General features: G+C 40.2%; 1 protein-coding gene across 2 annotated transcripts in view; it reads right to left on the bottom strand.

Moving 5' to 3' along the window:
• The window catches only part of LOC310763956 (gamma-aminobutyric acid receptor subunit pi-like), a 42,703-nt gene that overhangs the window by 15,623 nt on the left and 14,571 nt on the right, over positions 1-12,509 (bottom strand). For both annotated transcript variants that reach the window (XM_083617026.1, XM_083617027.1), the window contains exons 3-6: positions 12,226-12,329; positions 7,549-7,616; positions 6,614-6,831; positions 4,818-4,900 (exon numbers count right to left, since the gene is read on the bottom strand). In XM_083617026.1, coding sequence (XP_083473152.1) covers positions 4,818-4,900; positions 6,614-6,831; positions 7,549-7,616; positions 12,226-12,329 — 473 coding nt within the window. The remainder of the gene's footprint in view (positions 1-4,817; positions 4,901-6,613; positions 6,832-7,548; positions 7,617-12,225; positions 12,330-12,509) is intronic.

Below are 12,509 nucleotides of genomic sequence, written 5' to 3'. Positions count from 1 at the left end.
CTTTTCCAAAAGCCTGTTATAATCTGCTTCTAATTGAGAGCCCTTTGGTGATATTACTTGTTTTCCTCCAGAAGTACACATTATTTCCAGTTAACAAGGGTTTGTTTGCTTTTTTTTTGGTGCTAGAAACCTTTGCGTATTCATATTGACTGTTTTGACAATTTTTGATATTTCCAGCTTATTTTGAGAAGATAGCACTATTTATCCAAGAACTGTTGAAACTGAACCAGGAAGGGTGGAGTTGCCACACAGATATGGACTGGATCATTATAGATTGCTCAGTCATTTCTGATCTTGATTCTCCTACCCTAGAAAGTGAGCAGCAAATGTCATGTGATCCATTTTTATTGCATTGCTATGTTTTTCCTTCATTCATTCCAGAGACACTTGTGTGCTTGTTGAATGGCAGATGGTATCATTCAGAAACCCTTTGTTTTCAGGTGCATAAGGATTTATTTATTTATTTTGCTTCCTGGGGGAAATGTATAAACACAGGGCTTTGTTGATTTGTATCTCTTTAAAGTCATAATTGTAACTCTTTCCACAATTTCTTTTTTTTTACTGTTTATTACTACAGTTCTCACCTGGGGGGGGGATTTTTATTTATGCTACTAATTTCAGTTTATTGTTCTCTATATTTTAAATTCTTTTATGGAATTCTCCACCTCCTTCCTATAAACCACCTTGAGGGGGGTTGTCGTTGTTCCGTCTTGTAAAGCTGTATAAAAATACTTTTTAAATTGTGGGGGAGAAATGGTGTATCACTTAGTACATCACTTAATAGTTTTTTTTAAAAAAAGATGGCAAACATTGCAGACTGAATATGGTGCAATCCATCAAACACTGTTTCTATGCAAGCATCACTGAATAACAAAATCAATCCAAATTTTAGGAAGCCAGCATAATTTACACTGGGATAAATTATGCTAGTGTAATTTACCTCGGTTCCAAACTCCGCTCAGGAGCAGGGTTAATACTGGCTGAGCCAGCCCGAGTGCGGGGAGGGTTGGAGAACAAAACATTTGTTTTGACTTGTTTTTAATACTGCGTTTTAATGCTGTAACCTGTCCTGGGACCTTAGGATGAAGGACAGCAAATGAATAGTGTTTGGCTTGCAGCACTCTTTTGGCTATTATAAATTCTGCTGAGTTACTAGGTCACATGACTGAGCTAAGCAAAGTTTGGAATAAGTTTCCCTCTGATCCACCCCTGCAATGCCCTTGCCACTCTCCTGGCACACACTTTTTTTGAGACTTGCTCCCACCATGACTCAACTAGCTTTAGAAGAGCCCTGGCTGCCCCAGGATGGAGAACATATGCAGGTTCCAATTCATCATGAAATAAGTTAGAGAAATTTAGAATATATGGGATCCTGATTCAGAGTGAATATTTGGCTGGGTCATCTTTGAGAAGTAGCTTACGATGATGTGGTCTAGTCATAACTGAGCATGTAACCTACACCACAGAAACTGTATTTTATCCACCTCTCTAACATTGGAAGCATTTTTTTATTCTGGACATTTATTTTATCCTCCACTAGGCTATGTTTATCAAACTAGGCAATACCACAGCTTTTTATTTTAAGGGGGAACATCAGGATCATTTTATTTCCCCTATAAACTTCATGTTCCCTGGAGGCATCTAATGTTGGTTTGGAGGTTCTAACAGCTATAATAGGGCCAATTCTGTTAGAATAAAGTCAACAAATATTTGCTCAGTTTTAGAAAATGAATGTGTGGCCCACTTTGTGAATAATTGTGCAATTGAGTTTTGCTTGCATGAATGGTGTCAGAAGTTAAGACTAAGCCGGCACATTCAGATGCTTTCAGACAGAAGACATGGAAAACATAGATTGCTGGACAAGACTAGGGCACAGCTTTATAGAAGAAGAGAAATGTAGCTTGAAGCACAGACATTTTAAATGGTCAGAAGTCTTGAACTGAGACTATTTGGAGAGGTGGAGAGAATTTGCCTTTGTGGCTATAATCCTGCACAGATTTATTAATGGGATTTAGGCAGCCTGGCTGTGCAAAGAGTGGCAGTCAAGAACTGCATTTGTAATAACTTTGCCTGACTGTAAAGGCTGAAATGTGATCACAGGCCTTGCCAATCACAGACCCTCCAAGCGTCTGTTTTCCAGGACAGTCCTAGATTTACAGAAGCTGGCCCAGTTCCTGATTTCATCCCAGGATGTGCTACTTTTCCTTAGAACATCCCTATTTTCAATGAAGAAATGTTGGAGGATATAGTTATATGACCTCCCTGAACCACCCGAGTGGCTGGGGCAACCCAGTCAGATGGGTGGGGTATAAATGTTTGTTTGTTGCTATGGAATAGGAGAAATGTTGGAGGGTATGCAGTCAGATACACAAATCTACCTTATGTGTATGAAAATATGCCAAAGAATTCTGTATGAAACCAAGCAAGGAATTGCTCTTCTGATTTAAATATTTATTCAATCTTATTTGTCTACAACATTTCTTGAGACATTCTAAGTCCTGGTTGAGGCGTTATATCATGGCTCCCAACTGTCTGTGCTTTGTTAGAACAAGAGCAAGCAGTGAGCTCAAACACTCCCTCCTACTCTCTTATGCAATGACTTAAAGTTTCTGTTAAATTGTGGGTGAACATATCAGATGACACAGCGATTCTTCAAACAGCTCTTGTTTATTCACAGGCCAGAACAGAACTGAACTGAAGGGTTCAGTCAGCCTGCTTATATAGAGCTCCAGTACAACGTAACTGTAACAATTTTCTAAAACTATCCAATCACTGAACGTCACTTTCAATCCCTTATTTGCATAACTATCTACAGTATCCCCCTGCTGGCCCAGGGTGAGAACTTCAGTACATAACAGTTTCCCATAGAATCTAAACCAGAAACTTGTGGTTTAAGTGTGCCTAGAAGCCAAACTATGGTTTGAATGTATAGTTTGAAACCAGGACTGTAGGCAGTGCTTAAACCATAGTGTCCCTGTTTTGGTATCATAGAAAACTGATCTAACAAACTGGGAAGCCTCTTCTCAAGCTGGCCAGATGACAGAACAGGAGGGCTGAAGAGCACTTCAGTGGCTTTGCTTGCATGCCCTACGAAACCCTAGTTTGTAACAAACTCACGTTTAAGGTGACTGAGCAGCGTGCTTCTGCATACTGCCCCAAAGCTCCCATTGTGTCGCTTCTGGGTGTTGCTGCAGACAAAGCAAACCAGGGTCTGGCTTGTCATGTGCTCCAAACCTGAGCTCATGGTTTGGTTTGCTTCGCTTCACACAAACCCACAAGCGGTAGCTAATATTTGTCCTTACCTTGCTGCTCATGTTTTTGGGGGGAGGAGGAAACAAAGCATGAGCCTGGGTTCAGAAATCACAAGAAGCCAAACTCTGGCTTGTTTTGGCTGCAGGATGGTAGCATCAGAAATTTTTGGCACATAAATTTTTGAGCACCATGCATCAGTACATTAGATTATAGTTAGTCCTGTCCCCATGCAAAACTGGTATGGGCCAGATACTGATGAGTCTATCCAACCCTATCTCAGCCTCGTCAGAACCTACACGGGTTAAAAATCATAAAACATTAGACTAGTGAGGTACAGTAGTTTTCATTTGAAATGTGTGGAATTATCAAGGCACCCAGCAATGGGAAAGAAACAAGTACATTTTCTATATACACACAGATTCTCAGGCCCAGTGCATGTTTTATTACTGTGCAGCTGAGCAACCTCTTCTGTGTGGTCAGAGGTCCAGCTGAAGTACTTCTGTATGCTAGAGGCAATCATGCCGGTTGCTTAGATCTCACCGGATACTTTCCACATCTGCTCCTGTGGAGGCTTTGCACTGACATGGAAATATTTCAGTGGGTGGAAGCCCTACACGGCTGCCACTCATTAAGAGAAGAGAAGAGCCCTGCTGGAGCAGACCAAAGGCCTGTCTAGTCCAGCATTCTGCTCTTACATTGGCCAATGAAAGCCCACCAGCAGGACCTGAGCACAGGAGTTCTTTCCCACTGTTTTTCTCTGGCAACTGATACTCAGAGGCATATTTCTGAATGCTGAGCCTCAGCTGCAGAGGTTTTTAGCAGCAACTATATCACTCCTAAATCCTGCCTCAACTAATTATTTTAGAGCAGGCTGACATCCTGCTGTCAAGGAGCAGGTCAGCAATTAAACACCCAGCATCAGCGAAGTTAACCCCAGAAACCCAAACTGTGCAGGTCTAATGATCGCAGCAACTCTTCCCTGTGGATCTTGCCCCAATAAGGCATTTCTGAGGACTGAAAGGCCCACCTTCCCACCACTCTCCAAGACTCCTTCCCCCATCCACCTGAGGCTCCTTCATCTTGTCTCACTTTCCTCCACCCTCTTCACTCCTCTCCATGGCCTTGGAGACCAGGGAAGCTGGTCACAGCAGGAGCGGAGGGACTCCATGGCTTCTTCAGCAGCTTGCCCCCACTCCTCTCCAGCCTCCACTGATTTTAAACCACTCTGCCCCACTAAACCCTCTTCAGCTTCGGACATCACCTCCTCCCAGTCTGCTCCCTCTTCTCCCTCTGTGTCATTCCACCCCTAATCCCCTGGCTCTGAGACATCTTTCCCCTAGGGGTTCCCCATCTGCTGCTTTCCACCACGCCTCAGCATCCAGCTAGCCCACGACACCGTCCTATTGAATTCAATGGTGCTTTCTCTCAGGTAAGTGGGTTTAGGATTGCAGCCTAGCACTACCTGGGAGCTTCTTTTGTAGCACCCTCTCTCCAGTGTCCCTGCAAATGGGCTCCCTTCCCTGCCCCCTGCCCCTCTCTTTGTTAGAGGTAATAAAATCACTTACAGCTTTCCAGTTGCAAGGTGCACGTCTGTTTGTCCATAGGGTATTTAGTCAAATCCATACTACAGGCAACTGTTGTAGTTATCCTTTAAAAGCAAAGTACAGATGGTTACCATCCATGCATCATACTGAGCACTGAAAATAGAAACAAATTATCCTACTTATTTGAGCTTTTTTAAAAAAGGCAAAACATATGGCTGGGGGGAAAGATCGGCTGATGTTTTTTGTCAAAAGACAGCTAGGGAATAAAGATGCGAAATTATTAACTCCTTTACACCCCACTTCATTCTGAATCTTAGCAAAAATGAGACGGTGGAAAACAAAAATGGTTAAAAACAAATGCAGTGCTTGAAGGTAAGAAAACGGCAGTATTGTAAGTTAAAAGGCGTAAGCAGCAGCCTAAAAAATGGAAGAATTATTTAGCATCAAAGGTCTGTAGTAGCAGTAAATAATAATAATAATAATAAATAATGCATGCTGCCTGGGTTACCCCAGGGACTCTGGGAGGCTTCACCCAGAATAAAAGTGTATTCAACTCACATCTGGAGGAAGCCTGATAGATCTTCACTGGGAGGGCATTTCACAATGATGGCACTACTGCTGAAGACCCTGTCTCACAATGGTTTGAGTGCTGGACTCTGACCTGGGAGACCAGGGTTCAAATCATTGGGTGACCTTGGGCCCGTCACTCCTTCTCAGTCTAACCTGCCTCACAAGGTTGCTGTGGGGATTGAATGGGGAGGAGGAGAACCATGTCCACCACCTTGAGCTCCTTGAAAGTGAAAGGTGGTATATAAATGGAATAAATAAAATAGAAACGATGCAAAATTACAGTACAGTCACCATCATCTCCCTTTGTCTCAGCACCCTACTGCAGCTTCTCCCAACTTGGTGCTCACCAAAAGTTTCAGATTACAGCCTCAGGAGACCCAGCAAGTGTGGAGAATGCCCGGGAATGATGAGAACTGTAGTTTAAAACATCAGGAGGGCACCAGGTTGGGAAAGGCTGATATACTGTAACTGCTTGTGTTTGCGCAGTTGAAACAACAGCATATTTTCCTGTTTATCCCTGGCTTCATTTCCTTTTCTATGTTGCTTTGCTTTTTGTCTATAGTAAATGTATTTTTAAATTAGTTGAATTGGGATTTACTAGATAGATAGATATAGATTAAGCCCTTCAGTTGGAATTGCTACTCTTCCCTTTTTAGATCCTGAAAAAGGTTACCCCAAATGTACAGAAACAAATTTTGAAAATGGTTTATAATATTTCAATTCATCTGCTCTGGCCATCAAAGTGAGAAGGATGGCAAGGCAACACAGTCCTCACTATGAACTGCCTTCATGACATTATCAGCTAGTCAGATCTTACTGGTCATGTGACATTGTCAATCATCATCACATTGGCTATGTAATCCCATATTGTTGGCTTCACATATGCAGCATGAAGCAGTCCCTGTTTTCTTCTTTTAAAAAGATGGTGCCAGAGGATTTACTGATGAGGCAGTGAACATCTGAACTTGAAAAGAGGTGAGCGAGGGATGGTGAAAGCCTCTAGGTGAACATTTGGCACAGAACTGATACAGCTCTCCCACAAGCAAGCTTTCCCGTTAACTGTGATGGAGGGGAGAGCAGCTCTGAAAGTATGGAACAAATAGCTGGATCAGAAATCTATCTGGTCTAGTATAATGATTATCTGCAACGTAGCTGGTGAAAGAGGATCCACTTAAAACAGTCACAATTCATTCTAATCAATCTCAGAAGGGCTCTTTGGAAAAGCACTCTTTGGGCAATGAGCATACCTTATGGCATAAAGGACTGTTCCATTGGGATATATTCTTATTAGACGGTTTTCAACTGTGATATCATGAAGAAAAGACTTTTTTGAGTCCACTATAAAGGTGTCTGGTACCCAAAGCATCTCCACAAGGCGGCCATCTAAGCTTAAGCTCTTGTTACCCTCAAAACAAAGGCGTTCATCAGTCCATCGTTGTCTTAGGAATATGGTAGCTGTGTAATCCTAGAAAGAGAGCACACTTTAAAACAGACAGCTAACTAAATACATTATAACACACATACCCCTTTCGTTTGATCTGCTATATGTATGGAAACAACAACTATTATTAACTCATCGCAGTTTCATTTTTTTTAATTAAATATTTATTAAAATTTTCCATCTTAATAAAAAAAATCAAAAAAGAAAAAAAATTAAAAACACATAAAGTTTACAATCCGTATTTTCAGTAACATATTTCCCTGACTTCCCCACACCTCCCCTTCTTATATTCCAATTCAAATTGTTAGTTCAACAAGTTCTTATCCCCAATTTTTAACCTTTTTATATTTAGTTCATTAAAAAAAAAACCAATTTTAACTCATAAACATCAATATTTGTACATCAGTGCTCATTCTTAAAACCTTTTTCTAAAGTCGACCCAAATTCCCTTCCACGAATTCCCCAATTTTAACTCATCGCAGTTTCAAAAGGGATAGGTTCTCAAAGGCAACTCGCTACATGCCTTTTGTGCATGAAATGCTGTTCTCGCACAGCACTTAGCAGTATGAATTAAAATGGCCATGTTGCCCCAAAGCATTTTAGTAAGGTGTTTTGTTTTGTTTTTTTAAATGATATTGGTTCCTTATTCTGAAAGTCTAGCAAAGATGCTGGAAGCAAAAGGAGAACGAAAGAGTTTCCTGTTAATACAATATGAAGTAAGAAAAAAAAACACTACTATACCATGTTTATTTCCGATATTGTGTCAATGCTTGCTATATCCATACTCATTCCTACGGAGACAGGGCCATCTGAAATAGATGCACAAACATAGCACACAATAAAATTAATATTCAGTCTATAGTAAGGGGTTGTGGTCTTTGTTTCGGTACTGAGAGTTTATCACTATGCTGTGGCAGATTACATGAGACTGAAGCTAAAATCAGGACTTCGAAGGTCGGTTTTCCTGAGGGAGAAACATTAGTCTCACAGGAGTTTCTGTGGGCCAGAGGTGGTCTCGGAGCAAACATGTGAAGACAAGTGAGCACATTTTGGAGTTGTTTAGCCAGCTTTAACAGTTTCACTGGGTAGGGCTTCCTGGATAGGAAACAGTGCAGAAATCCCTATATCACAGAAATACAGTGCAATGTATCCATTTGGAAATAAGAATGCACATCAAAAATTGGACATTAAGGCCAAATGTATTTTTTTTAAAAAAATACTGATGTTAATTTAGCAAAGATGTTTAATACTAAAATCATATAATGACTTGGGGGGAAGGGGGTCTGTTTGATTCAATCCAGCAAGAATTAATTTAATCCTGTTCATTAATTTCAGTGTGGGTCTACTCTGTGTAAAATACTTGGTATATGCATCCTTCCATGTTTGTGAAATCTTCAGCAACCCTGCTGTTATTTAAGTAGTTCAAAGAAATGCTGCCCACTTTTCTGCAGTTTCGGGAATGATATAAAATTGACAAAACTGCAATGAGGGTTCCCTTCCCTCAGTGACTTGCATCCTTCTGCTTCATCCAGATGTCCATTGATGGTGCAATTGCTTCTGGGTTTGGCATGTGAACAACTTGCAGATGTGTCTGAGGAGTTATTCTTCAGAGTTTAGTCTTATTAGAGAAGAGGTCTTTTCAAAGTTGGTCCCAGCAATTCACCTTAAGACAGGAGGAGTGGATACTGTTTGAAAATTTCCAATATTTAAAGGAAAAGAAAACAGTTGCCGCATTTAGTGAAGCTAAATGGACTTTGCATCTCAATAGGTAAGATTTCCAGGTAACTAGTGATGCAAGTCAGTTGCAGCAAAAACAAGAGAGGCCTCATTTGAATGTAATGATAAACTGCAGTTTATCACTATGGCAATGAGCTCAGGCAAACTTTAGGTTCCCCTTCCTTCTTCCTTCAGCATGGCCACTAGGAGGACACTGAAAACTTCCTTTCTTTTTTACAAATAACAATTTGCCCTTTTGTCCAGATATGGACAAACTTTGGTTAGCTTTAAGTTGTTTTAATGAAACAATCCAACTTCAAACCTTGGTTTATGAAGCTGGTTTGTTCCAGTAAACCATAGCTAAGATCAGTGGCATGTGGTGAATTTTTTTCGTAGGGGAACAATTAGGGCCAGAGGTGCCAGCTTGCAAGGGTGTGTGAACATCACAGCTCCTTCTCTAAGCTGGGCAGAAGTTTCCTGGGCTTTGGGAAGGCGGAAGCACCAGGCGGACTAGCCTAGTCCCACTAGTCCACTGATCTCACACCACTGACTAAGATCAACCACAGTTTAGGGTGAAAAGTCCCAGTCTCTTTCTTGGAGAGAAGGAAGGGGGAGGCATGCATGGCAGAGACTTACCTGGGCTCATTCCCATAACAATAAACCACATTTAGCATTATGTCCAGTCGTAACCAGAGAGTCTTGTTGCACCTTAAATACACAATCATCTTCTTCACCAAACCTTTATTAGGCATTACAAATATAGGCTATCATAAAACATCCATATATAAAAATAAACAGCCGTGTAAAAATATGTAACAATGGGGATTTGCATTGGAATTTCTTCCTGCTAAACGGTGCCATTCACCACTCTAAGAGATACTATTGATAAAAACTCAGCCACCCTTGCAGTTACTTCCAGGTTAATGTCATACAGATAGAATCTGATATTTTCATTGTGCCGTGATGTTAGACTACCCAAAAAAGGAGATAGCTTGCATTTGCGTAGCTGGTTGTACAATGGACAGTAGAAAAGAATACGTTCTCCTGTGTCTGGCACATTCAAAGAACATCCGCAATGTCTATCGTTTCTGGGGATGCTTAAATATCTTCCCTTGGCAGAAGCTGAGGGGGAAACGTTCAGTTGGGCTAACATAAAGGCCCTGCGTTGGACTGCAATTATTAATTTTGAAATATAAGTGCCCCTGTTATCTGGTGTACTTAAACCATAGAACTTGGGGGAGCAAATTTTATTTACAGCTGGCTTGATGTTTTGTTTTTCAGAGTCCCTTAATCAGATTTGAATATTGCAATAAATTTATTGCTCACTTGAATTATGCACGAGTTCCAAGTCAATACCGATAGATCTGATTTTGCTATGTAAGAGCTGGAACCATCTGGATTTATAAGAATCCTGAAGTCAGAGAGCAGACTCAAAGGTTGGCAATGGAAATGGCAACACAACCACAGTATTTTATAGTGATAGCCTACACCCAATATTCCATTGTGTGTATACCTAGTTCTGCACACATTGCCCCTTACTTGATTGGACTTGGAAGCCCCAGGATACGTCTCAAGAAACTTGACTGTACCTTATCTAAATCACTATTATATGCTTGTATCCATACTGGGATCCCAAAAAGTATCTGGGATGACACTTCAGCTTGAAAAATTTGAATAGCAGCTGGTATAAATTGGTAACCTTTCTGAAAATAAAAGCAAGCTACTGCTGAAGAGGTCCACTTTGCCTGTTTTATAACACTTGTGTGATGGTTTGACCAACCTGAGTGCCACAGCCAGAGAGTCTTGTGGCACCTTAAATGCATAATAACGGTTGTAAGTCTTCAAGACTCTTTGTTGTTTCTGACTGATAAAATGATTTAATTTTTGTAATGAAATAACCAGATAACATATGCATGATTTATTCCTTTAATGGCAAACTAGTAAAATTTGACCAAATTGTAAAAAAGATTGATCCTAAGATCCTTGAGCTTACCTACTGCATCATTAAGGGAAGTTTTTGAAATTATTCTTGCCTCTTTCCAGTAGATGGCAATAGAAAACTATTCCCTTTTTCCAGCTTTGGAAGGCCAGAGGGCTAAACCAATAAAGGTTAAATATCTTACGATAGATGTGAATGCTTTATTTTGTAATAAATACTGGATTAATATGTATAAACTGGAAATTATTACTTTTATTCAATCTAATGAATAAAACAGTTTTGCAATGAAATATCATTTGATGAGAGACAAGGATGCATAGAATGCATTGAAGCTCAACTAGAAATTTAACATATTTTACTAGGCAAGAGCCAGAAGTAACCACACTAAGATTACTTCCAATGCAAAGTGAAGGTTATGTTTAAATGCCCCAGAATTCTGTTTTATGCCATTACACATCATCAGCTTCTTCAAATAGCTCAATAAAATATTAAGCAATGGTGGTAGGATGTTTATAACTGAGCATTCAAATATAGTCATCTGCTTCTGCAACCCATACTTTTAACTTCTTGTTTTAAAAACTGAAGGTGAAGAGCCAACAGTTTCACATCCAAAGTTTCCATGAAACTAGGGGTTCTGCTGTATATTCTGCTTTGGCAGCAGAGCCAGCCAAATCTTGAAATTCGACATACCCTGAGATGCAACCTGTTCAGACTGTGGCACGTTTTGTTGTTCCATATTTCATTCTCTGTGTTCAAAACATCTGTCTCCCAGGGCAACAGGGGGGAGGAAAATCAGCACTAAAACATCTGTCTCTACTTTAGTCTAACTCATTTCACAATTATTTAAAAGGAGGGGTTTAGCGTGGAGCCCAGTGCATCCCTCAGATCTGCAGTAGTTGTAAATGATGTTCAGCAACCCACTTTAAAATAAACATACCATTCTAAATTATTAACTGGGTAGATGGTATAAAACTGTATTACTCCCCAGCATCTAATATACCTATATGAAATTTGATCATTATTTATAATTATGCATAATGCATAATTTGGAACATATAGCAAGGATTTTGTTGTTGTTTGAAGCTGCTGCTGCACAGCTGAAGAAGCAAACGGGATACTTTCTCCTCAGTCTTTTTATAGTTTAAATACACACAGAGAAGTGGGTTCTTTTTCAGCAAACAGGGAAAAAAACAACCTCTGGTTCTTCAGCATTTCCAACTATTATTTTTACTAGGCACTCTGGTACCACTTGAAAGTGCACAAGGAGCCAGTGGTGTTCCCTAGAGATCTAAATTATGAAACATGTCATTGTTATGACAGGGCTGTAGAGGTCATAAGTTAACACCAAAACAGTCTATATAGTATGGACGATAGCAGACAACACATTTCCCTTCCAGCACATGACTGGATTCCTTCTGATATCTGGATCTTCTTAGTTAGCGAAAGTGTTCTTTGCACCACAGGCTCCTCAATTCCTTCTGCACTTTGCTTTTGGGCCATTATAAATAAGAATCTTGACTATACACTGTCACTTCTGTTAGATATGGCAGATCATAGTTCGGTATCACAGGGACAGAGCTAACCCTTCAGGTTCCTTCTAAACCCTGCAGCTCAGGAGACAGAACAACCTTTTAAAATGACACAATGCTGCCAAAGATACAGGACTGAAAAGGCTTTAATTTGTGGTTTCATTTCTCATTTTTCAGTTGTTGTCTAACTCTCAGAAGAACCTATTCCCATCAAAACTTTTTTTTTCTACTTACTGTCAAAAAATGGTCGCAGATACTTGTTATATCCTTTCATTATTTTCTGTATGGTTGGAGGAAGAATTTCACCCTTTTCTTCAGCTGGAGAAACTTGTGTTAATCTAACCGGGAAAAAGAACAGGGAGTTTATTCTCAGGCTATTGTCACAGACGAAACGCTGTGCCAAATTTCTAACACAGAAGTTGTGTTGCTTTTCCATCTCATAATGTCTACATGTAGCAAGAGCATTTCCCAAAATGCCAGACTTGATAAAGCTTTAATCCCCCAAGAAGCAGAATCTG

The sequence above is a fragment of the Podarcis filfolensis genome, assembly GCF_964270895.1.
Source record: "Podarcis filfolensis genome assembly, chromosome: 5".
Lineage (NCBI taxonomy): Eukaryota > Metazoa > Chordata > Lepidosauria > Squamata > Lacertidae > Podarcis > Podarcis filfolensis.
This window is presented reverse-complemented; position numbering and strand designations above follow the sequence as displayed.